Source organism: Epinephelus moara, chromosome 6 (assembly GCF_006386435.1).
Source record: "Epinephelus moara isolate mb chromosome 6, YSFRI_EMoa_1.0, whole genome shotgun sequence".
NCBI lineage: Eukaryota > Metazoa > Chordata > Actinopteri > Perciformes > Serranidae > Epinephelus > Epinephelus moara.
In genome coordinates, this window is record NC_065511.1 from 33,967,041 (window position 1) to 33,993,652 (window position 26,612).

The 26,612-nt window shown below is 44.1% G+C and overlaps 1 protein-coding gene and 2 non-coding genes across 5 annotated transcripts in view; 2 read left to right on the plus strand and 1 right to left on the minus strand.

Moving 5' to 3' along the window:
* Positions 1–26,612, minus strand: part of invs (inversin) — a 31,943-nt gene that overhangs the window by 911 nt on the left and 4,420 nt on the right. For 2 of the 3 annotated variants that reach the window (XM_050047287.1, XM_050047284.1), the window contains exons 3-18: positions 19,798–19,897; positions 17,993–18,159; positions 16,529–16,702; positions 15,811–15,978; positions 15,511–15,691; positions 13,221–13,330; positions 12,869–13,040; positions 11,961–12,116; positions 11,361–11,482; positions 9,517–9,624; positions 9,321–9,427; positions 9,030–9,239; positions 7,535–7,746; positions 5,549–6,128; positions 4,815–4,966; positions 78–164 (exon numbers count right to left, since the gene is read on the minus strand). In XM_050047287.1, coding sequence (XP_049903244.1) covers positions 78–164; positions 4,815–4,966; positions 5,549–6,128; positions 7,535–7,746; positions 9,030–9,239; positions 9,321–9,427; positions 9,517–9,624; positions 11,361–11,482; positions 11,961–12,116; positions 12,869–13,040; positions 13,221–13,330; positions 15,511–15,691; positions 15,811–15,978; positions 16,529–16,702; positions 17,993–18,159; positions 19,798–19,897 — 2,806 coding nt within the window. The remainder of the gene's footprint in view (positions 1–77; positions 165–4,814; positions 4,967–5,548; positions 6,129–7,534; positions 7,747–9,029; positions 9,240–9,320; positions 9,428–9,516; positions 9,625–11,360; positions 11,483–11,960; positions 12,117–12,868; positions 13,041–13,220; positions 13,331–15,510; positions 15,692–15,810; positions 15,979–16,528; positions 16,703–17,992; positions 18,160–19,797; positions 19,898–26,612) is intronic. The other variant, XM_050047286.1, reaches the window with a different exon arrangement.
* trnat-ugu (transfer RNA threonine (anticodon UGU)) lies at positions 373–445 on the plus strand. The gene has a single exon. It is a non-coding gene; the product is annotated as a tRNA-Thr (tRNA).
* On the plus strand, positions 3,800–3,872 carry trnat-ugu (transfer RNA threonine (anticodon UGU)). The gene has a single exon. It is a non-coding gene; the product is annotated as a tRNA-Thr (tRNA).

Here is a 26,612-nt window from a genome sequence, read left to right on the forward strand (position 1 = left end):
ACATAAAATGACCTTGTAGAGGCTTTTACTTTATCAGAACTGTGTGTGTGTGTGTGTGTGTCTGTGCGTTCACTTACACTGGCTCTGGGTGCGTAAGGGCATGTCCAGGAGCAGCTGAGACTGAGAGCCCCGGAGTGAACGCCCTCGTCTGGCCATAGAGTTTCCTGAAGGACAGTAAAGACAAATATTAGATGATATCCTCATTTAGATTTACAGTCAGATTATATGAACAGTTTCAGCTTTCAATCAGCTGGTGCTGTGTAACAAAGCTCAGGACACTCCTGTAACTGGTTGATCTAGTGAGGCTCCACACCCATGATTGTTCAAGGTGTAGCGTTAAGAATCACAGATGATTTTCTCATACATAACAAAGGCTCTATAGCTCAGTGGTTAGAGCACTGGTCTTGTAAACCAGGGGTCGTGAGTTCAATCCTCACTAGGGCCTTGAAATTCATTTATTTAACCTTTAATGGTCACAAACAAACACCTAAAATAACAAAAACAAGTCCCATGTATTAAGGAAGCTGCCTATCACCGATTGAAAAACCAGGGGTCGTGACTTCGATCCTCACTAGGGCCTTAATATTATTAAAAAATAGTTCACAATAACAAACAAATACTTACATCATCAAAAAAACTACCCTGTGTATTGCAGGAGCTACTTATCACCACCTAACTACAGACACAGAAATTCCACAGGAGGAAGTTAGTGTGTAATTGTCTCATGTTCGAGGAGCACAGTGGAAATAACTAATTAAACTTTATTGTGTTTTTAACGTGCCGTGTTTGCACGAGGTCTTGTATTTTTTTCATCAGCAAATTATTCAAGCTTGCACACGGCAATTATTGGACACACAGGGTGCCAAATTTAAAGGGAAACTTGTGCATTTATTCAACCTTGACCCTATTTACCCTTTTCTGTGTCTAAGTGGCTAAAGAGAACAACAATCTTTGAAAGTGGTTCAGTATTGAGAGAGACAGGCTGCAGGCAATTGTGAACCGTCAATTTGTGTCTATTGAAAGTGCTTGTTTTTGCCACTGACAGGCTCAGGTTGTTATTTTAAGTATCTGACAACATTATGGAAAGAACCCTACAGAGGAATTAAGTGTTTTTCCGTATCTTTCACTTGATCTGGTCTGTTTGTTTTTGTGACCACATCTCGCTCAAGGAGAAGTCTCGCTCGGAAATCTTACAAAAGGTGACTTGTTGCAGTAAAAACAACATTGGAAGGAGCGCCTGGTGGCTTGGTGGTTGGAGCGGGCATCCCACATATGGCGACATCGTCCTTGCCACAGCAGTCATGGGCTCGGCCCTGGCCTGCAACCCCCCCACTGCATGTCGTTCAACCCCCACACTACAATCTGTCCTGTCTAATAAAAGCCAAAAAAAAAAAAATACACAACGTTGGAAAAGTCAGTTAGAGCTGGAGAGAGCAGTGTCAGGAAGAGTGTGTTGTGTAACTGCACAGACAGTGTATCTTATCGTTACCTAAAAGATTTTCATTGTCATGGCTGAATATTTTGCTAATTTTGACAATATAAAAAAAGGGAAAAAACATCAGAATGAGACTTCTCCGTTAAGCGAGACTTGGTTACTCACAATGATAAACACACCAGGGGTCTCATTTATAAACACTGCGTACACACAAAACAAGGCCTGAAAGAGGCATATACCACTTCCCACGCAAAAGTTGTGATGTATAAAAACAGACATAATGGGAGAAACTTTGAACCATGCTTAAAGACATTTTGGAGACAGGAAATCGGCGATGCAGATGGTGAGGTGGAAGCCTCATTGTAGAAACTGACTGATATTTTTTGGCACATGCCATTTTTGGCTTTTGTCTGTATGTACATTTTTTTAAAAGATTTTTTGGGTATTTTAGCCTTTAATTGATAGGACAGACAAGTGTGAAGGGGGGAGAGAGGGAGGGAGTGGCATGCAGCAGAGGGCCACAGGCTGGAGTCGAACCCGGGCTGCTGTGGCAACAGCCTTGTACATGGGGCGCCTGCTCTACCACTAAGCCACCAGTGCCCCTATATGTACATTTTTAATATGGATCCTACACACTGTTTTGTAAATGAGACCCCAGATCAGTATAGGGGGAAAGAAAACCCTTTCATTTCTCTGTAGGGTTCTTTCCATAATGTTGTCAGACACTCATAATGACAAGTGGAGCATGATTGCAGCAAAAAGAAAGCACTTTTAAGAAGAAGAAGATGATATACTAAATTCAATTCACTCTGTTGTCATATACACACGAACTGAAATACACACACATGTACAAACAGGACCTATACATGGATTAAATGAGTGAGGGGGCTGCCTGTGGACATGCGCCCTGGGCAATTGGGGATACGGTGTCTTGCTCAAGGGCACATTGGTAGTGCCCAGGAGGTGAGCTGGCGCCTCTCCAGCTGTCAGATCACACTCCCTATTTCCTCCAGACGAGGACTTGAGCCGGTCCAGGTCCCTATGGACCGAGCTACCACTGCCCCCAAGGGACATAAATTAGCGGGACGACCTACCCTTAGGAGTTTTGCCGCTACAGTTTAAGGGATATCTTACTGAACCAGATTCAAAAATTGTTCCCATTTGTCACTCAGACACAAAAACATGGGGAAATAGGGTTCAAGTTAGAATACACGAATGTTTACCTTCAACTTTTTTTGTCCAGCTGCCAAATGGCTAGTGAATGTTCAAATTTAACAGCCACTCAATTGACCATTGAGTTTTGGGGGCTTGTGAATGAATCAACCAGCCACTATTTTAATAGCATTTGGCTAGTGGAAGGTGCTAATTGTGTGCCACATAAATACGTGTAGTTTTGCATCTGGGATGTAAAAACACATTTCACTCTCCATGCCTGTCGCTACAGATACATTTTGAGGTAAAACTAAACCATTTTTAAGTTGCCTGTTATGATCATTAGCGGAGCAGTGTGACCCAGTCCAGAGTGAAATGCCTGTCTACTTTAAGTTAAAAAAAAAAAGGAGTGTGAGAATGAGTCTCATGAATGTGTGTGGCACTGTGTCGGGGTTTGTGTGTGTTCAGCTGATAGCTCTACGCAGTCGTCTGACATTCCCCCTGACAGCTCTGAACTTTTCACAGTGCCAGGACTGTCAGAGAGCGGGAAGGGGAGAGAGAGGGAGAGAGATGGAGGTGAGGTGAGAAAGGGGAGGGGAGAACCACGTCAGAGGGGGGTGGGGGGTCTATCTGTCTGTCTGTGAGCGGTGATGGCGTGTGTGCTTGTATGTTTTGGCGCTGCAAGGTTTCTGCCCATTCTCCCATCATCACCTGGTGATGTGTGATGAAGGTCAGCGCTGTCTGTGGGGCGAAACCCGAGCAGAGGTTCCACACAGGACACCAGACTGATACTGTCCTGGTATGTGGACTGAAGCATCACCCAGACATTTACACGGGTTCCTGTTCGCAGAGTTGGTCACTTACAGCATGTTCTACACCGGCATGACAACCATCCTGATTCCCAGATTCCTCTGTTAACAATGTTGAGTGCGTCAAAGAAGCATGTCCAGGAGCAGCTGAGACTGAGAGCCCTGAAATGAACGCCCTTGTCTCGCCGTAGTTTCTTTCAAGATGGTAAAGGAAAATGTTTTGGAGATATCTATATTTAGATCTGCAGTCACATCATGTGAACAGTGTCCGCCTTCAATCAGCTGGTGCTGTGTAACAAAGCTCAGGACACTCCTGTAACTGGTTGATCTCGTCAGGGCCCACACCCATGATTGTTCAAGGTGTAGTCTCAATAATCATACTTGATGTGAGGCATATAACAAAGGCTCTATAGCTCAGTGGTTAGAGCACTGGTCTTGTAAACCAGGGGTCGTGAGTTCGATCCTCACTAGGGCCTTGAAATTCATTTATTTAACCTTTAATGGTCACAAACAAACACCTAAAATAACAAAAACATGTCCAGTGTATTAAGGAAACTGCCTATCACCGATTGAAAGTTCAGTGTGTAAGATTTAGGGAGATATAGTAGGGTTAAGCGGTGAGGATTTCAGATTAAGCTGAAACATCTCCGGATTAGAATCGCATCAGTGTTACCTGTCCAGTGTGCACCCCGCGTCTCACCCTGGGATAGGCTCCAGACCCACAGTGACACCCAACAGGATAAGTAGTGACAGAAAATGAATGAATCAATATATCAATTCAGATCAAGATATCATTATACCTTACGCCTTCCTTCCTTCATCGTACCGAAGGAATATGTCACCCAGTGTGGCTCATTAATGTGTTTCTAGCAGCAACGCTCTGCTGTAAAGTGGAGTCAGATATTTAAAGATTTAGATACACAGGCAGCACTAAGTAGATGAATGAATTCTGTTGTTTTTTTTCATGAGAGTTGCCCCTAATACAAATATCACCAAACTTATCTTATAACTTGTAGTCCCTGTGCACATTCACTCTTACTTTCACTGACTTAAATTAAATCAAAGCCCACGTGACTGACTAATTCAAGAATGTGCTTCCCGTGTTGGTTTCAGCTTCAGCCAGCTCTGATGTCACAGTTTACGTTTGTTCAATTCTGACCTGTGAATCTGCAGCTGATGGAAACAGTGACACACTGTGTTAGAATAATGACTTCTTCCATTTCCAAACAGCGTGCCATCTACCTGATTAATACGCCATTAAACTACCAGACATACAAACCACAGCATCGCTCTCAGGGACTGTTTAGGGTCTGTAATTGCTCCCTTCAACAATATACATCAGGTTATATACTGTATGTGTGACCCATGCTGAATCTGTGACATCCTTTTTCGGTGCTGAGTGTGAGCAGTGATCTCACCGTAGATGCTTTGCAGCACCGAGCTCTTACTCGCTGACAGTTTGGTGGGTTGAGGTTGGATTTCCATCTTCTTCCTGATGTGGGCGTGGTTTGTATCACTTGACGCTGCCTCCTCGCGGGCTCGTACCTCTCTCTGTCTGTGTGCGTGGAACCTGCAGACACACACATCCATGCGAGGACATACACATGCACGGCGCTCAATAAAAAAATTCAGACCGTGTTCAAAGGTCTAAAAGCTGGCAAGTCCTCACACTAATACTCACCAAGCATAAACAAAGTAAACAGAGTTTATTCAAGGCAGTTAATAGGCAGCACATACAGAATATAATTGTGAAGCTGAATGGAAACAGAGGGCCTCCTGCGGCGGACTGGCAGCCTCTAAGAGAAACGCAGAGTGTGTAAGAGGAGGGAAAAGCAAAGAAAGGCTGCTGGTAGCTATTAGAGCAGCACGGCTGAACTTTTAGCCTCTTGTTAAACCAGTATGAAAGCTCTAGATTATAGCCCGTCTGTCCCCTGCCTCCTCGTCTCACCCATCTCCCACGCTCTCCCCCCCGTTGCTCAAGTGTTGATGGCATCCAGACCAAACATGGGGGGAGGGTTACAGGAGGGCTGGGAACGGAGTTGGCATGTATGTGGGAGAGGGCACATGTGGGCGCCACATGGCACTGCCACTCTCCCACAGCCTGAGAGGCTTCAGCTACTGAACACCTCTTCAGGTACAAGCGTAAACTCACCTTCGCCAGGCTCGCTGGATGATGCATGCAGCATCGTTCCTCCTCCTGCGCTGCTCTTTGTTGTGCTCCCCGTGTGTGCGTGTCGAGATGGGTGCGTGTGTGGCAGACAGAGTCTTTCTCGAGGGGCTTTTGTGGTCTGAAGATGAACTGCTCCTTAATGAGGGAGTTTGGTCTTTGGTGACGGCCTTTTCTGAAGTCTGCTCCTTGTGGTTTCTGTGCTTTTGTGGAGCACAGTGGGCATCAGTCTTGCCGGGGGCTGTCTGTACTGTCATGTGAGGGTCTCTCTTTTTTTGAAGGATGCATTCTCTGGTAATAGTGTCAGTTTGGTCTGTCGCTGCGACGCTTGCAGGAATGCATGTGCTTGAGGCAGGTCGTTCCCTGACTTTGGGGATTGAGGGCGGTCTGGGTTTGAGACTGGGTGGCTGGCTGCAGCAGGCTGGAGAGAGAAGTTCCTTCAGCCTGGTGGTCTGGAGAGCAGCGGGCACAGTTTCACTTGTCACGTGTCTGTGGAGGCTTGAAGCATCATGAGCCTCATGTGGTTCAGCTGCCTTACTTCTTCTGGAGGATCTGCTCTTGTGGGCTGGTGAGAGAAGAAGAAAGCATACAAGATATTTTGTGCAAAATGTTTCTGCTTTTTGTGAGTTTACTTTTGCAAATGCAGCTTGTATTTCATGGAAGTATTTAGGGACTGTTCTTTATTTATCAGAGGAGGGGGGTGGCTGAGGTCTTTTTTTCCCCTTGTGCCTCCCTAAGTGACTGTGATAAAATCCATGACCCTCCTTCCACCATGAATAAGTAATTTGATTTTTAAAACGTATCCATTGATGTTTAAAAGTTAAAAGTTGAAGACAAAATCCATGAATCCATCCATCCGTCCATCCATTTTCATCCGCTTATCTGGGGCTGGGTCGCGGGGGCAGCAGGCCAAGCAAAGCCCCCCAGACGTCCCTCTCCCCAGCAACACTTTCCAGCTCCTCCTGGGGGACCCCAAGGTGTTCCCAGGCCAGATGAGATATGTAATCCCTCTGGCGTGTTCTGGGTCTGCCCGGGGCCTCCTATCAGTGGGACGTGCCCGAAACACCTTTAACTGGAGGCGCCCAGGAGGCATCCTGATCAGATGCCTGAACCACCTCAACTGACCCCTTTTGATGCGAAGCAGCAGCAGCCGTACTCCGAGCTCCCTCCGGATGTCTGAGCTCCTTACCCTATTTTTAAGGCTGGGCCCAGCCACGCCACGGAAGAAACTCATTTCGGCCGCTTGTATCCGCAATCTCATTCTTTTGGTCACTACCCAGAGCTCATGACTATAGGTGAGGGTTGGGACGTAGATGGACCAGTAAATGGAAAGCTTTGCCTTCTGGCTCAGCTCCCTCTTCACCATGACAGTCTGGCGTGACACCCGCATCATAGTTATTGCATAGTTAGTGCAAACGGTTTATTTTTGGCCAAATTTTAAATGAGACATAGAATAAAGTGATTTTGATGAGATGTCACTATTTTAAACTCAGATTTGGTTATGTTTTTTATGAGGTAAGCCTTTGTTGCACATTATGTGTCCAAGGATTGTCAGAAATTTGAAAATCCAACAATAATTTCAGTTTTTTCAGTTTCAGATTATGATAAATGGTATAATTTTAAAGTAGATACGTTTTCTTTAGAAATCGGCGGTAAAATAAATACAAAATGCAGCCATCTCTAAGCCAATATAATGCTCAAAAATTGTTTCACATGCCTCCTCCTTTTTGCACCACCCCTTCCTCCTCATAGATAACAAACAGTCCCTTATCTTGGAGTTTTGAGTAATGTAATTTTTAATATAACAAATATCCCACCTCATACGAATGAGCAAGACACTCATAAAACTTCTCAGTCTAAAGTTTAATTTAGCCACTAATACTGACACCATATTATTACTGCCAAGCCACAATCCACCAACTCAAACTGCAACTTCCATCACAGCAACTTTAAGAATGTCTGCACGTGTACCTTTGAGCCTTTCCTCTTTGCTCTTAGTGCGTTCAGCTCTGGATGATTTCTTCGTTTCCACCACTGAGTCATTCATGGTTAAGTCCTCTATAATGTTTACCAAGGACAGCTTTTCCTGCTCTGCTCTCACCAAAGGGGCCCTCCGTTTCTCTGCAGCGACCACTGAGACTCGCTGCACAGCTTCTCTCCTCCGCTGTTCCTCCTCTCGTTTCCTGAACACACACAAGAAGCAGTCGGATCTATTATAAACATGGCTTAAAGTTTAGTCTGAAATGCAATACATGAACAGGAAAAGTCAAGGTGTAGTACGACGACGAGTATGAGGTGTCCAGTAGCTGTTGTTAAACGTGCTCCTCAATAACTTCAATTGATAAAGACGGTTAGCTCTGATGTCAAGACATTACCAGGTACCCTTTCTGTACAAAGACAGTTTTTTATTTGTGGAGCAATTAAAAGTTTGGTCACAGCTACGACATTTCATTTTTTTACATTTAAAATTTCCACTGAGGCTTTTGAATGAAGCTTCGAGTGTCTGTCGTCATCACCCTAAACATTTTTGACTAAAGTGATTTATTGGATAAAATGAGTTAGTCTTTTTTAATCAAATCAACTTTCCTTAATAAATAAATGTAATTTAATATGGGTGCATGCCTCCCGTTGTGTGCAGCAAACAGTTTTTTGACCGCGGAGAAAATTTTGTTTTTAAAATTCTAAACCCCAACAAATATGGACCGGATTAGAATACTTTGTTGAGAATTTTAAACATGATTAGATCTATCTTTTTTCTCAATAAATTTTGATATTTAGGCTTTAAACGTTTTGGAGTTATTGGAAATGTTTGGATCACATGAGTCGGAAACAATCCCTTTCGGCCACTACTGGAATCTAATTCTACAAATAGTATTGTACTAAGAATATTAGTGCTGTCCGATATTTATCTGCAAACGTGCAGGAAAACCAAGTTTAAATTGAATGAGGACACGTGCAAAGCGCTGCCAGCTATTCGTCACAGCATTAGTCGCAGCGTGGTTATTAACCAGGAGGAAAATCTGGTAAGAAGGGAAGATTTGGGAGAAAAAACATCCCATGAAATACTCATATCTCAACAAAACTGCCTGTTTGAAATAACAAGAAAAGTTGAAGTCAGTGTGCCCTCAAATGCATCGTGCAAGACAGATAAAGGTGAGACTGGTGTGCAAATGACAAAGGGAGAACAAGCCAGAAGAGAAAGACAGGGGGAAGACGTATGTGTGTGCAGGGATGACAGAGAGAAAGATAGATATGGAGAGAGTGTGACTGTTCCTATATAGGCGAGAAGAAGACAGAGACAGATAATGAAGACAGAAACAGGGGTGAGTGATGCATAAAACACAGAAGGTATCATGTGACAGAGAGAAGAATGTTTATGAGAGTCGTAGAACAATTATGAGCATCATGTAGCAATAGAAACTAAAGCTTTAGCACAAGTGTGTATATGTGTGTGCTCGTCTCTCACTTGGCTGCATCTTTGCGCAGCTGCTCATGCCTCATGAGGAGCTGCTTTCTCTCCCTGAAGGCCTTGCGGACGGTGTAGCCCTTGTAGACAGCCTGGATGGAGGCAGCGGCGATGTCCTGGATGGCTGCTATGGACAGAGCGCCGTGCTCCAGCATGAACTGAGTCACCTCGCTGTGCCCCCCCAGCAGAGCGTAGTCCAGAGGGGTGTACCTGCACAACACAGACACCAGTGTAATTCATTCATTCATTTCCAAGCCCTCTCCTCACCTCCAGTCCCCTCTCTGTCCTCACCTCTCCTCAGTGTGCTCCATGTGATTAGGAAAGGCGTTGTAGCCCAGCAGCAGTTTCACAGCATCCAGGTAGCCGTTGTTACATGACCAGTGGAGAGCAGTTCGCCCCTGTGCACCCAACAAAAGAGCACCCATTCAAACTACATCTGTATCCAAAAGCTCAGCATAACATAGACAGACGTGTGGGTGATTTTTACCTCCTTGTCCTGTATGTTTGGATCAGCATTGTTCTCCATGAGAACAGCCATGCAGGTGATGTAGCCTCCATAAGCAGCACACTGCAGAGGAGTCCGTCCTGCCTGGTCCTGCCCAGTAGGAGCCAAATATGTAACAGTCAGGTGCTCAGGATTTATACAAACTGCTCATAAAGCAGTGCAGAGGAAGATGCATTTTCCACATTTATCCTGTGATTCATACTGGATATGTCACCTCAGCCTTCCAAGTGATTTTTGGTGCAATTAATGGGAGGCATATCTACACTCCTTGTTTGGTGGATAGAAAGCCCGCCACTGTGTGTTACTGTCGTCATTTGTGGGAGTATACAGATGGAAAAGTGCAACAGATGGATGCTGGGAACATATCATTTCTGACTAAATTGGTTTGAAATGAACTCTCAGGTTCAACAGACTGCTGTTATATCATGTTTGCTTTTGCTAAACTGGAGATCTTGTGCATTAAAGGAGGATGGTGGATAGAAAGGTAGAGCTGCGCAGCACTTCTGTATTTACTATGTAACTGTAAATAAAGAGTATTAAACAAGGGTTTAAAGATTTTGATGTACTTCATTTAAAGTCCAGATGAAACAGCATTTCGAGAGTATGTAGTTTCAGATTCCTGACATATTTCTGAGTGAAACAGGACAGGAGGGTGGGATATAATGTTGGGAAGAATTTTATTTGATTGTTTAAAAGCAGGCGTGTCGTAACAGTGAGGCCCAAACGGTGGACACCAACTGGATATTAGATAGAGAGATGATCCATTGTATGTTCCATGTAATGTTAGTTGCTGAAGCAGTCCACTGTAAAATGCCTTGCACATAATCTGAAGCTGTCACGGATACATGCATCCAGTTGCTAGCTAGCAAACTTAATCTTAGCTCTGTGCGGCTAAAAGTTGCACATTGATTGACGGGTGGATGCCATGACTTTCCTGGTTGAGAATTTTTTTTGACATATATCATTTAAAGGAGCAGTGTGTAAAATTCAAGGAGATTAGTGGCTTCTAGTGGCGAGGGTTGCAAACTGCAACCAGCTGAAACTTCTCCTGGTTAGAATCCTTCAGTGTTCATTGTTCAGGAGGTTTTTACCAGGAGCCAAGTTATCCGCAGAGGTCTCTTCCTCTCCAAAACAAAGGCCCAGTGATTTAAACCAGTTAAAAATACAGAATAAAGCAGCTTCATGTTACAAATCAGTGTTTTTCCAACTCTGTTTGGTTCATCGGAGACAGCTTTGAGCCTAGCACCTGCTAATGTCTGCTCACTATTTCTCTGATAACTTCAAATCAACTAAAGATCAAAACGTTCAGGAGGTTTTAACCAGGAGCCGAATTATCCACAGAGGTCTCCCCTCTCCAAAACCAACAGACACGGTGATGTACACTGGTAAAAACACTGAGTAAAGCAGTTTCACTTTAAAAAAAGTGTGTTTTTCCGACGCTCTTGTCGTGAAGGGGCTGCTAACTACAATGGCCAGAAAGAAAACACCAATGTCTCTATCTAGAGCCAGTGTTTCGTTTGTCCGTTCTGAGTTATTGTAGAAACTTGGCAGCGCAACATGGCAATCTCCATAGATGAGGACCCACTCACTAGGTAGGTAACGAAAACACACCGATTCTTATTTCTAGGTGATTATACACTGAAGAAAACCTACTTATTATGTTATATTCCATTTCTGCCAATACATCCCCCTACATCCTACACACTGCACCTTTAATAGGTGTATAATATGGCCAGGGATCTGATCTAAAAGGGTCAAAAATGCATTTTTTTAATTTCATCTTGACTTTAAGTTTCTGCGTATGTTTTTCGTGTTCTCATTCATACCTGTACATTGGGACTGATTCCATTCTCCATCAGTATCTGGCAGACCTCAGCGTTCCCTCCCAGAGCTGCCCAGTGCAGAGCTGTGTGACCGTCCACGTCTACCAGGTCCACACGTGCTGAACCTTTATTCATTACATTTACATTTCAGTCGAGGGAACACACTTTAAGTCTTATGATGTGCAACATTCCAATAATCTTAGACATCATGTGATTCAGTATCGCCTCTATGACTCTAGAATGGTATGGTAAGGATAAATACTCAGAACACAGTGGTACAGAAAATGAAACAGTGTAGTTATTGGGATGCAGAAATAGGACAAAGTCATTTTTTTGCAAGTCACAAGTCAAGACAGGAAAGTCCAGAGTCAAGTCCTAAGTCCTTAACTTACAGTACTTACTTTTTCATTTTTGGGCTTAGGGGAAGATATCAGGTATTTTCAAGTCAAAAGGCCCAAGTCCAAGTGAAGTCATGAGTCACTGGTGTTCAAGACCAAGTTGAGTTGCAAGTCTTTGATTTTGTCGAGTCTACAGTCATCAAATTTGTGACTCGAGTCCACACCTCTGTTAGGATGCTCGGACATGTGCGCCAACTACACCAACCTTTAATGAGTGTGAGTATGACATCTCTGTGTCCCATCTCACAAGCCCGAAACAGCGGCGTGTGCTTCATCACATCCAGAGAGTCGACCATCGCTCCCCTCTCCAACAGCAGCTTCACTGTGCTCACATGGCCTGACAGGGAGGCTGCATGGAGCGCTGCATGAACGCCCACATAAACACAGACACATAAAGATAAAAACTTATGAGATACTGAATCTAACTGGACAGTAAACACCCTCAGGACAACTGCTCCCTCCTCATCTGCCTCTTTGTTCATTCATCCCCCTGACTGCAGCTCCTCTCTGGGCTGTGGCTAAAGCCTGGTCAATGGTGGGTTAAACAGACAGAGACATTTAATGAGGAGCAATGCACTTAAGTGTCTCGGTGGCTCACTCCTCCTCCCCCCTCCCTCCGGTCCCCAGACAGACTAGACTAGAGTCAAGTGCATGGAAGTGATCCGGGCACCAGTCGGCTCCACTGCCCTTCACACCGTCTCATTAGCATGACTCAACCGTTGCATGTTATGCATGCATAAACAATGAGCGCCTGGCTGAGCAGAGGGGCTATCGCCATTGAGATTATACGTCCAAACAGCCCCAGGGTCAGAGCGTGGCAATAAGTCATGTGTGTCTGCATGTGTGGGTGTGTGTGTGGGGGTGTGTGTGTGTCAGAGGACAGTGCTGGCAGTTGGTCGGAGTCTATTCAGCGGGGTCACACTAATTTTGCTGACAGTATCACTTCCCTCTCTCCCTCGGTCTTGCAGCCTCTCTAGCACCTTGGGGGGAATCCCCTGTGACATCATCATGCCCAGCCTAGAACAAGCATTAGGCCACACTCTGAAATAACAAATGGAAGAATGAGGTGGCAGTGTGGGTCAAAGCGCTTGCTCTTGTTTCTCAGGTGCTCACCGGTGCCGCCGTACTTGTCGGCCATGTTGATGTCAATGTGAGGGGTGAGGGCCAGCATAGTGCGGATGACATCATCACTGCCCTTTCCGGCGGCCCACATGAAGGCTGTCCTCCCCTCCAGATCAGGTTCATCCTTCACAGACGGGTGGGACAGAAACACACCCACTGTCTCCTACAGACACAGAAAGACAATTATTTTTTGTGTAGTCTAGTTTATTGGCCTTTAGAAGGACACTGAGCATACAAGGTGAGACGGCTTTATCTCATTATCTCCAACACTGTATTTGAATAAAGGTGCATGCCGCTGACTCAGCCAGTTTCCCAGCTTTGTGTACATGTGTATACAACTCACAGCATTGTTGCTCTGAGCACCGTAGTGCAGGGGTGTTGCTCCCTGGCTGTCTGAAGGAATAGTGCCTGATGTGTTTCTCTCCAACAGCAGGTGGACGATTCTGGCATGGCCTGAAATAAACATGTTTACATTAGTGGGCGGTGTGTGTGTGCCAGATAATGACAAGGATATGCTGTGAGGAGCTGCTCTGTGCAACAATGCTCTCCTACAAAGGCAACTTAGAAAAATTTTTCAGTTTACTTTAAAAAAAAACTGTGAACAGAAAAGCAATAAAACTCCCCTTCAAGTCAACATAAGTCAACTGTCACTGTTACTAAACACTGCACGACACATACACCAGTGTCATTCATTCATTCATTCATTTTCCTGCCACTGCACAATTACTCACCACTGTGTTTTTCTTTGTTGGTGCTCAAAAATGCAGGATTGTGAAAGTTTTTCAAGACATAATGGCACAAATACAGAAGGAAAAGTAGCCGTTTCAAACAATGCTACCAAAAACCTCCCTTTCCCCACTTTTTCACTTTCTTTTTTTTTTTTAATGTACTATCATGGTTGCAAGCTGTGGCTCAGGAGGAAGCGTTGGTCGTCCACTGAACAGAAGATTAGCGGTTCAATCCCCAGCTCCCCCAGTCTGCATATCAAAGTATTCTTGGGCGGGATATTGAACCCCAATTTGCTCCTGATCCATGTGTGTTTATGTGAATGCACATTTTACTGTAACTGAGTAGTACAGTAGCCTCGCCACCAGTGTGTGAATGTGACATGTAGTGTTAAAGCACTTTGAGTGGTCGGAAGACTAGAGAAGCACTGTGTAAGTCCATTTACTATCATATTATGTAACATCAGGGAACCCTGAACCTACAGAAACAAGGCCGAGTCTACAGCCATGCTTAGGCACAGCAGTGTTTTGAGCTAAATGCTAATACCAGCATGCTAACATGTCCACAATTACAATGCTAGCATGTTAATATTAAGTCGGTACATGCTGTGTTACATTTACCTCGGAAGCCAGAGGTCGGAGCTCAGCATTCCAGTAAGCCATGATGTTGTTAGCAATACCAGTTTTATCAGGGTTAGCCACTGTTAGCAATACCACTTAATAATGCATTACACTGTATTTTGCACACACAAACATCATAGATACATGTCCACAGAATATAGAAGTTGGACAGTGCTGTGTGTGTGACTGTTTCAGACTTGGGGTGGCAGTAGGTCAGTCCAAAGGGACTTGGCTTGAGCAAGGCATTTAACCCCCACTGACACCTCTCCATTTAATACATGTATAGGTCCTGTTTGTGCATGTGTGTGTATTTCGGGTCTGTGTGTATATGACAACAGAATGAAAAAAATTGAACTTCTCCTCGGTGATTAATTAAGTATATTTTCATCTTCTTAAGGGGGCGTGTCAGATTAAATTCCCGCCTAAGAACTAGGAAATTCTGACTTTTCATTGCAAATGAAACGTACCGTTAGTTTATCCTGTTAGCATGCTAACATTTACTATTTCGTACTGAACACGAAGTACAGCTGAGGCTAGCAGTAGTGTCACCTGGCACAAGAGGAACAGTTACAATGGTTCATCCTCTGTGGACCATGAATGTCTGCGCAGAAATTCATGGCAATTCATAAGAGCTGCAACGATAAGTGGATTAATTGATCGGCAGAATTGTTTTTGGCACTAATTTCAATAATCAAATAATCATTTTAGCAACTTTTTATGTAATAAAGCCAAATATTTTCTGCTTCTTAAATGTGAGAATTTGATGTTTTTCTTTGTCATATATGATAATAATTTGAATAGCTTTGAATTTTTGGACTGTTTGATGAAAAAAAAAAACATCTGAAGACGTCACCTGAGGCTCTGGGAAATTATACAGGACACGTTTCACTTTTTTCTGACAGGTTATTAACAAAATAATTAATCAATTAATCAAGAAAATAATTGGCAGATTCATCAGTAATGGAAATAATCGTTGGTTGTAGCTCTACAGTTCATCTGATGGTTTATGGGATATTTCAGTATGGACCAAAGTAGAGGACCAACAGATGCTGCCGTCCCTTGAGACATGCTGCTAGCATGGCTAAAATTAAGTGAAACATTATCTTACCAAGTGGGTAATAACTGGTCCATTTTGGCTTTGCTTCAGCTGACCAGTGTAAAAATTTTTCTAATTAGAATTCTGTTTAGGGGACAGTGGTCATCGTTTCCACATGACATCCTTCATGTCAGCGTGTCACTGTCATTCAGGCTGCAGTGGGTCACATGCTAGGATGTGTGTTCACTCACCGAGCAGAGCCGCCCAGTGCAGCGGTGTCCTGAAGAGGTTATCATAAGCTGTCACATTACAGCCCTCGTAAGACGTCAGCACCTCCACCACCGCCTCGTTACCGTCAGCAACCGCAAAGTGCAGCGGCGTCCGCCCCTCGTAGTCCTGCCAGTTCAACAGGGACTCAGTGGGAGCCGCTTCCTTCTCACACACACCACAGAAAAGACACAGACATGCAGACTGACGGGTGGTGATGATGCAGGATGATGATGACAGATTCACTTGAGTGCTTGTGTGCATGTGTGAAGTGTAGTGTGTACCAGTATGCAGCGGACAGTTTGCGTAGCACTGGGCTCCTGACTGTGCGCCGCCCAGTGCAGAGGGATCTTGCCCTCGCTGTCTGGGATGCCGATGTTGGAGTCGTGCTTGATCAGGAGGCGGACGTGTTCCGGTCGGTTATAAAACGCAGACCAGTGGAGAGCAGTTTGCTGCACAGACAGAGAGTGAGAGAAAGATGAAAAGGAAGCGCCAAAGATGATAAAAAGATGAATGGAGTTTAAAACAGAGAGGGCTGTTGTAACACCAGTTTTGAAGTTTCCATTTATGTTAAAAAAACAACAACAACTACTCCACTTGGACAGGAAATGTGAGGGCAACGTGCTACACAATGCTCATATTGAAGATCCAGCAGTGGGCTGAGATTGTAACCCAGATACTGCCGCCATGACGGCTACTGAGCTATTCTGAGATTTGCTGAAACCACTGTCATCTGACATGATGATGCATATTGGATTATTACAAAACTAACTACTGATGTCAGATACACATCAGCTCCAACAGACAAAGGAGACTGTGTTCATGTGCCTCTTTGTGTTTATGTGTACATGACGTCAAATTCCTGCTGCCCCTAACAAACTATCTTCAGTCAGTCAGTTATCTGTGTGCAGGTTATTGTTGAGACTGGCTGGTTTCTGACTCAAGACAAACTGTGGACAGTTGGGAGGACAAACAAACTTCTGTGTGACTGCACTGTAGTACCTTGTTCTTGTCTTGTGTGTCAACCTCTCCAGGTCCGATGTGTTTGAGGAGCAGGGCGAGGGCTTTCGGGGAGGGGTGTCGGGTGGCCAGGTGGAGCGGGGTCATCTCCTCTAAATCTTTCTGCAGCCAGTTAGCGCGCCTGGACAGCAGCAGCTTCAGGAAACGCCCATTCCCCTGCAACACACGGGCAGAATTTGCTCAGAAATCGCCAGTTCTCCTCAATATTAGTCATGAACGAGCAGCAGTCACACACACACACACACACACACACACACACGCTCCCCAGGCTTTTAGCTGTGTCTGGTTCAATCCGCAGGTCATCCATCTTCGTTCCCTCCTCCTGCCTCTCTGTTCAGTGTCTGTGATGAGCTGTTAAACAGTATACAGCTGCTCTCTGCCTGTCGTCCCTTCCACATCATCATCATCATCATCATCCTCACTTTTGGTCTCTCATTGCCGTGCCATCCGGTGATGCATTGTGCAACACCTGTCGCCGGACTGCAGTGTGTGTGTGTCCGGGCGGGCACGACCGTGTACATGTATGAGTGTGTTTTGTATATTTGCCATCCTGTGACCACAACGCCACAGTCTGACAGATCTATCTTGTGTGTGAGCATGCATCTAGGGTGTGTGTGTGTGTGTGTGTGTGTGTTGCCGTCCTCCCTATTCTCAGTCCAATTAGATCGGTAATCCCTGGCCTCTCTTCCTGTCTCAGCCATTTATTGATCAGATGTCAAAGAGACAGGGCTTCCCATCACTAGCATCCCCCAATACACACACACACACACACACACACACACACACACACGCTCTCTCCAGCTATGAAACAGAGCCCAATAACCTATTACCTCCCCTCTCTCTTCAGTGATATGATGATCCTGTATCAGCTCTCTCCCATAAAAGACGCTACCGATAAATAAATGAGTTGTAAAGAGATATAATTAGTGCCACATCCCGCTGTTCCCCAGCTACATCCCTCCAGAGAGAGCCGACCACCCCGTCTCATTATTATATTGTCTCTTCTGACTGTTCCTCAGTCTAGACTGAAGGGAAAAGAACATCATGCTTCTTTCTTTCACAGTTTTCACCGTACAAAATGCTGTGAAACAAGACTTTGTTCACACAGAATGACTCTTTATTCATACGACTCTGTTTAAATGAAACTCATAGCTACAGTGTCAGTGTGGCAGAATTATAAATTAGTTGACCCCCCCACCCTCCCCCCACAAGCCCTAAAGCCATAACTAACAGCCACTAGGGGGCACTGGCTTCCCACTGCAGCTTATGGACTGTCAAAGCTTCTCTCCTTGCTGTTAAACCTCTATAGTCTTCATATTCATTCCACCTTTACAAATTCATCTACTTCTCAATTCTTGTGATTTAACTTTATGCCACAAAAAGGGGTTGACACGCGTGTAACATTTGCCTGTGCATCTGTGTGTGTGTATTTGTGGATGCCCGTACCTTCTGTGCAGCGAGGTGCAGAGCGGTGCGCTGGCTGTGGTCCGTCTTGTTGACCGATGCTCCGGCCTTCAGCAGAATCTCTGCGCAATCCAGGCGGTCAGCCAGCACACAGTACATCAAAGGGGTCCGGCCAAACTGGTCCTCACGGTCCCGCAGCGAGGGCTCTGCTACACACACACACACACACACACACACACACACACACAGAGTGTGCACAGTTGATGGTTCAAGTCAGAGGGTGAGCTTTAATAGAGATCAAGATTTGGGTCAGTATGTGCTGCAGTACAATTCTGTGGCTTGTGATGGAATATGTTATAAACTGTTTTTAAAAGGCAGCTCTGTGTACTTTAAATGCAGTCTTTTTACTGCTTGTGTTTAATAGCAATCCCACTTCCACTTTTCTAAATAAGTCCTTTTATTTGGGGCAGCTGGAAGTCATAAGGAAATACTGTTAACAATGATAACCTGGAGGACCATGTCGCCTCCTTGCGAAGAGAATTTACACAGATCATTCGATGCTCTTTATGATTGGGTTGCACAATATATACATATTTTTTCATCGTCATCACCATGTCAGCACACAAGACACTGCAATATTGCAATAAGGGAGAGGATTTTTAGGTAGTAGAAAGAGAGTAACAGTAGAAAACTGCCCTTTAAAATGCAACTATCATTCTTTTTTATTGGTGTTTATCGTGCGTTTGTTCAATAAAAGAATGTTAATATTAATTTCCCCTAATTTTTAAAAATTTAACAAGCAATTTGTCGTATTTTAGCAGCATACTGAAAGCAGCAGAAAGGCAGGACTGAGCACACTTTAAAGGAATACTTCACCCACAAAATGACTATTTGTAAATCGTATTAGTCAAACTGCGTTACTTTGAATTTATAAGGAAAAGTGATTTACTGATTGACCGAGGACCACGTTTAATCACAGCAAAACTATATCAAAACATCCGTTAACAAACTCTGACACAGCTCATAGTTTTGTGCATATTGGAGTCTGGCTTTGAAGCAAGCATGGGTAAGTTTCACCTTCAGTTTTAAATAGGAAGTTTTCAGTGAAAATGCATGAGTTTGGGAAGCACTGAGCATACGACTGGATATATGAGACTTGGATTATACTGCATAAATTGTGTGACAGATGTTTTGATATAGTTTTGCTGTTGTTAAATGTGGTCCCTAATCAATCAGTAAATAAATATGTTGGCTGTTTTCCATGGAGGCATGCGACAAAAGAAAGGATTTCCTCACAAATGGTGATTTTGTGGGTGAAGTCTTCCTTTAAAATCTGATAATATCTGACTTAATATTGTTTTCCAATATTAAACAATGTCATTGCATATTTTCCTTTTATCCTAAAGCCCTACTACATTTTTTGCTGGATAATTCTACTCCATGTCTGGGGCGGACTCAATTTTCCTCATATTCAAGATTAAATATCAACATGGCTGAATGTCCAGATAATGACAGCTCTTTCGCAGAAGGATGGACCATCCTTTTAGCAGGAGGACCTTGGTTCCAGCTTCCATGCTGACGAGCACCTGCTCTGCTGTAGTCTCTCTGTGCAAAACCCAAATCTCCTACCAGCTGCTGCAGCTGCCCCTGCACTCCCACCTTTCTACAGACGGGGCAAACGCAAAGAAATGCTTCTTATAGAAATCAATAAATTAACACATTACGACACATTAATGTAAGCTGATCCCTGTGTGTCTATTTTGACGTCTTATGTGTGCTTATCCTCATGTGATGGAGTTGATTTTAGTGAATGATAAACGTATTGTGTTTAGAAGCTGGTTGCCTACCTGTGATGAGTTTGAGGAGGGCGCTCCTGTCTCCGTTGACAGCTGCAGCGTGAACCTGGGAGCCCAGAGACGCAGGTCCCGGGCTGGATGTCGCTGAGGCCTGCAACACAAACATATAAAAGGTCACAACTCAACCTGCAGCAACATACACACAGCTTTTTAAAACAATGACATTAAACTGCGTCCAGACTGCTTCCTTATCATTTAGCTCTTTACAAACCTCACAACTGGACATAGTTGCACTTAAAGTTGTTGTGAATACTGTCATGTTTAAATGGCTGCCACTGATAAAAAAGATTAAGCTGGGAATTTCAAAATCACTCTCAGTCTGGACAAAAACCCTGAAATTAAAATATATATTTCTTAAGTCTTACATCCATTTAAAATTTGCCACATTCAAATTCCAGAAAGCGTGGGGTCCTTTTCTAAATGCACCCCAGACCCTATAAAGGCTCGACTTCTACGTGCAGCTTAATCACACTGCACATTATTCATTCACTTAGCGCAGACTCTAAGTGTGACCGTGCACTCATATTATGTCAAGTACACAGGCAGCGACTGGGGAGGGATTATTTTGTACATTTCTATATGTTTATTGTTTTCAAACTGTTCTGTTCTTCTTCTTTTTTTCTCACCTTTATTTATGTTTACTCAGTCCATGTTTTTCTGGATACATCGATGCCAGCTGCTGTTGATATATACCTGTGTTTATCTCATATTCCTGCAATGACCATTCAGCACTGCACTTTTGATATACACTGAAAAAGTGTCATGCCATTTTTGGCCCATTCCACATGGGATTACAAGACACTTATTTTATAACCACCTTCTGGTCTTGCATGTACAAAACAAAATGTAAAGAAACACAAAACCTGCCACAAACAAATGAAAAACAAAACAAAAATCAACATCCCAAATGAACTGCTCACAAAAGAAACTACCCATCATTTAACTTGATAAAAGCCCTCTTTCTTGTCTCCCAGGCTTTCTCCAGATAACTGGCTAATTTATAGGTTTCAAATGTGAACAGACATCTCAGTCTTTATCTTTCTACTACTAAAGCATTGCACAGTTCACAATAAAACGGAGAATAGGAAACAAAAAGCAACTCACTTACTATATGATATAGACAGCACATTAGACAGATCACCTTTTCTTCCTTTAGATTAAACACACCGTCCTGCTTCAACAGTCAAAGGTAAAATACCAGATTTCAGCTGAGCTCGAAGAGATCTTTGCTTTTTATACAAATTATATGCAATTTAATTTTATGTATATTCACTTCTTATATCATAAAAGTACATGGTATTGTCAACCCAGGTAGTTAAAATGTAGTTTAATAGGTGAGAGTGAAAGAGGAGCAAACAAAAACACATTATCTTTACACATCGATCATATTCCAGGCAGATAACAAAGACCTGAAGCTCAGTTAGTGGTCAACCACACAATAAAACACATAGTTTCCGATGTTTGCTTACAGTAGGGAGTGTGTGTGTGTGTGTGTGTGTGTGTGCACGCTTGTATATGTGCGGTGGTGTATGTGTGTGTCTGCTCCTGCTGAGGGGGCTAAATCTCTTCCTGGCCCCACTTAACCAGAGCCCAGTGAAAGCTGGGTAATCTGCAGACAGGAAGCAGCTGGGGAGGGGGAGACCCTGTGTGAGCGTGTAAGAGGGGGGTCTCTCTTCATGTCTTATTCATGTCTAATTAATACTGCAGCATGCCTTGCTGTGTGTGTGTGTGTGTGTGTGTGTGAGCGTGGGTGCGCGTGTGTGTGGGTTTAGAGATGTGGGACAAGCCCTGCGGGGCACAACACAGAAATCAATTATTGCCCCTAAACACATAAACGCTGGAGGCACAAACTCATGCCACAGTCTGAGATTTCCCCAAAACATTTTTATTATCGGTCACACCAATGATTCATTACCACCAGTTTCACACAAGACAACTGATAGGAAGTATTGATAAAGTATAGGCAGGCTGATTACTGCGATCACAGTCCTGAAAACTTTTAAACTCTTGGCAAGAAAACTGAACCATCCAAAGGGAGGAGGGAATACGCCGGTGTCCTCCATCCTTCCCTCTCATCCCCCTCTCCCTCCGCCCGCCATCACCTCATAAAGTGTGCTCCTGTAGACACTGCGTGCAGCATGGCAATTACCCATCATGCTCGCTGCTTTCTCACGCTCTGCCAAGTAGTGGCGGAGACTTAAAACAGGTTAGTTAATACATTTATTGCGAAGTAGGTCTATGTGCGCATAAAGAAGGGCGGTAGGTGCGGCACATAAAGGTGTGTGAGCCTCGGCGTGTGTGTGTGTTTGGCACATGACATCCCACGTCATGGGAAGTTATTTTCCGTGAGAGAGAGTTTTTACAGGGGCTTTACCGAAATCGACCACAAACATCTCTAAACATCTCTAATTTACAGCGATTACTCAGTCAGTAATGCATGTGCATGTGACTTACACACACGCAGTCTGCGAATACTAATATCTACCACATGCAGAGATGGCAGAGATTACATGGCCGCACTTTCGTGAAGAGTAATATCATGATGAGAGCGTCCTCTAAACATGGATGGATTACTGAGTGGGCCTTAAGTGTCAGGGGCCCCCTGGCCTTCACATGCATAATGTCACTCATATGAACATGTTCTGATGAGGAGGAGTTACTCTGTCAAAGAAATGCAAAGAAACTACAAAAATGGTCGAAATACCACAAAGAGACACAAAACAAACACCAGAAGACACAAAATGACCACAAAGCCACACAAAATGACACAAAATGACCTCAAAAAGACACAAAATGACCTCAATAAGAAACACAACTACCTCAAAGACACAAAATGTCTACAAAGAGACACAAAACAACTACAAGGAGACACACACAACACTATCAAAAGGACACAAAACTACCTAAAGAGACACGATTTAACCTCAAAGAGACACAAAACACCCATAAAGAGACACAAAATGACTACATGGTGACACAAAATGACCTTAAAGAGGCTCAACACATCTACAAAGACAAACAAAACAACCACAGGGAGACACAAAATGACACAAAACTACCTCAGAGACAAAAAACGATTACAAACAGGCAGAAAATGTCTACAAAGAGACACAAAACTACCTAAAAGAGAGACAATTTGACCTCAAAGTCACAATATGACTACAAAAAGACACAAAATGACCTCAAAGTGACACAAAAGTACTTCAAAGAGGCTCAACACATCTACAAAGAGACACAAAACAACCACAAAGAGACATAAAACTACCTAAAAGAGACACAAGATGACCTCAAAGAGACACGAGATGACCTCAAAGTGACACAAAATGACTACAAAAAGACACAAAATGACCTCAAAGTGACACAAAACGACTTCAAAGAGGCTCGACACATCTACAAAGACACACAAAACAACCACAAGAAGACACAAAATGACACAAAACTACCTCAAAGACACAAAATTACTTCAAAGAGACACAAAACGACCAGATAAAACTGCCTCAAAGAGACAAAAAACGATTACAAAGAGGCAGAAAATGTCTACAAAGAGACACAAAACAACCACAAAGAGACACAAAACTACTTCAAAGAGACACGATTTGACCTCAAAGAGACACAATATGACTACAGAAAGACACAAAATGACCTCAAAGTGACACAAAATTACTTCAAAGAGGCTCAACACATCTACAAAGAGACACAAAACCACAGACACAAAACTACCTAAAAGAGACATGATTTGACTTCAAAGAGACACAATATGACTACAAAAAGACACAAAATGACCTCAAAGTGACACAAAACGACTTCAAAGAGGCTCAACACATCTACAAAGACACACAAAACAACCATAAGGAGACACGAAATGACACAAAACTACCTCAAAGACACAAAATTACTTCAAAGAGAAGCAAAACGACCAGATAAAACTACCTCAAAAAGACAAAAAACAATTACAAAGAGACACAAAACAACCAAAAGGACACAAAACTACCTCAAAGAGACACAAAACGATTACACAGAGAGTCTGTGTGTCCTGTTCCTATGTCAGAGAGAAGGTGGGACCTTTGGCATATCTATGCCCAGGGGCTAATAGTCTCTCATAAACTGCTCATACCTCTTAAACAGATGACTGACATTCACCGTGCTTCCTGACAAGAGCTCATTTCAAACTTTCCCTTTACTTTTGTTGACTTATTTTGATCTTTCTCTGCATTTTTCAGAGTCAATATGAAAAGCCCCCGGCTGCCACAATAAAAATATGAATTGATTGATGAATAATCTTAGACGCAGGAAAAAAATAATTTGGCCAAACACTGACATGAGGGACACAAGTCGATACCTGAATCTATGTGAGGGACATTCACATTGCCAAGAGCAGGCAATTAGAGTTTCATGAGGACCTGAGTGTTTTGGAAACACCCACAGTGCATCCAAATTTGGCTAAAAAGGCTTTTGCGATGCCGCGTCTGACATCAAACAAAGGAGGGTGTAAAAACAACACCAGGTCCCGTTGAGAGGTTTGGAGTGGTCTCATTTAGCCATTCATACGTGTTCCTCAGGGAGCACTCCACTTGTTAATACGAAGACAATAACTCAGAGTAAACTATTGATCACGGGCGGAGGTCCAGACCTAGTGATTGTGCATCTGTATGAGTATCGATTCATGCTGATGCTGACATTATTTAGTCTTTATTCATATTCGGCCTCATATAACCGCGGCGAGTTTAACAAAGAATCCAGAAACTCCCGCGAAACCTTTCAGCAACACTACAGGAGTGCCGTGATACACACTGCCGCCTCCTCACACACACTACACATACTGTAGCCAACACTTCAATTGATGCTATTGAGACAACCAGGCAAAGAAACCAGGGAGTCAAAGTGTGTGTGTGTGTGTGTGTGTGTGTGTGCAGTGTGTCTGTCTATTTGTTTCTCTAACTGTCTGTCACTGTGAAGGTGTCTGCTTTTGATAGAGGACATAGCTGAGGCATGCTGGGTAAGCAGTGGGGAACAGAGCCTGAGCCTGTGGCCTTTATTTCAATCCTGGAGGAAACACACACACACACACACACACACACACACACACACACACACACACACACACAGAACTCACACGTTTTATATAGTCGTATCTTGATACAGTTTATACAGTTATACCGGAGCGTGTTTAGGCTCTCAGCCGACATGTGGCTATTATGGGTGCCTATACCACTTAAATGTCCCAATGTATGACTGTGTGTGTGTGTGTGTGTGTGTCTCAGACAGGAGACAGAGGCTGCAGGGATCAGTCCCTGGCTTTTGACTGACAGCTAAAGAGGTGGGAGGAAGGATAATATCAGCCCACAGGGATGCCCAATCTGCAAAGCCCTATTTCTAGGGGACTTCCTGGTTCCCCAAGGACCAATGAGCTGGCTCCCTCAGCTGGGGGCCGGGCCCTGGGGCACAGCGGGGCCAATCAGCGGGGGGCAAGAAGGCTGAGTGGCACATAGATCGGCTAATTTACATCATTACCGCAATGCATCCTGACAAATGAGCCCCCGGGGTGTGAGCCAATCACCTGGGAGAGTAATGCAATTAGGCGGGACCACAGCTGTCAATCTCACAGCCATGGGGGTCAGGTAGTGACGCCTGTGGCTAAAACACCCCTGCCTGTCGCTCACACACAAACCATCTATACATGCACACTTATATACACATATAGAGAGGGGACTGCACAAATCAGTGGTGCAGATACGAGGTGTGTGTGTGTGTGTGTGTGTGTGTGTGTGGAGTTGGGGACACAGTGGAGGCAGGCTCTCTATCTTTCTCCTGAGGGTGGAGGGTAGGAGGGAGTCAGAAAAGGGAGGTGGTGTGTGTGTGTGTGTGTGTGTGTGACCGCCCGAGGGACGCAGAGATTGACTTGTGTCCTCTGCGGACTTACACCTGAGCGCAAGTGTGTGCATATCGGCATACATCTGGGTGTGTGTTTACATTTGCCCATGTGTTTTTGGCCCACTGGGGCACCGTGTTGTTTATGCTCTGAGTCAGAGCTCTGTGTGAGAACTATGACAACAAAAGGGGGAAGAGGGCGGAACCATGGGGGAGCTAAAACTGGTGCAGAATAGCCCTGCGCTTGACTGGCATGTAAGCGAGCGCTGCTGGTAATGAGGCTTATCTTAGTCTCATTAGGTGTAGTGATATCATACCGGAGCACTCCACTGAGTCGATAGGGTTCTGCCCAGCATGTCGTTAATGTCTGCGGTGTGTGTGTGTGTACGGGCTGGTTGATGCTGCTGTGACTGGCAGACTGTCAGGCAGTGCTGGAGATTAATCAGAGGGACTAATAACACACAGGCTTTGTCTCAAAACACCTTTGCTTACCCCGTCATGGCTTCAGTACCAAACCAAAGGAAGAGATCATAAAGAAACACCCCAAAAAACAACATCTGCAACAGTGAGCTCACATAGTGCCTGTCACCTTACGTGTGTGTGTGTGTGTGTGTGTGTGTGTGTGTGTGTGTGTGATTCAGGTGCTCGTCGAGACACTCTGAGAGTTAGGGGAGCTGTGTGTTTTGTGTCATTATATCACTAATGAGCCATGCTCAGGAGGGAGGGGGGGGGCGGGGGGGGGGGCGGAGAGAGAGACAGCAAGGCGGACAGAAAAAGACAGACGAAGAAAAAGAGTGAGATGAGGAGTGGAGAGGAGAGGAGGGAGACAGAGACCAGCTCGGGGACTTTTTTCCTCTTCTCCCCTCCATATCCTTTTCCCAACACCTCTGAGTCTAATTGAACTAAAACTGTGATCTAATTAAATGTCCAATTAAAGC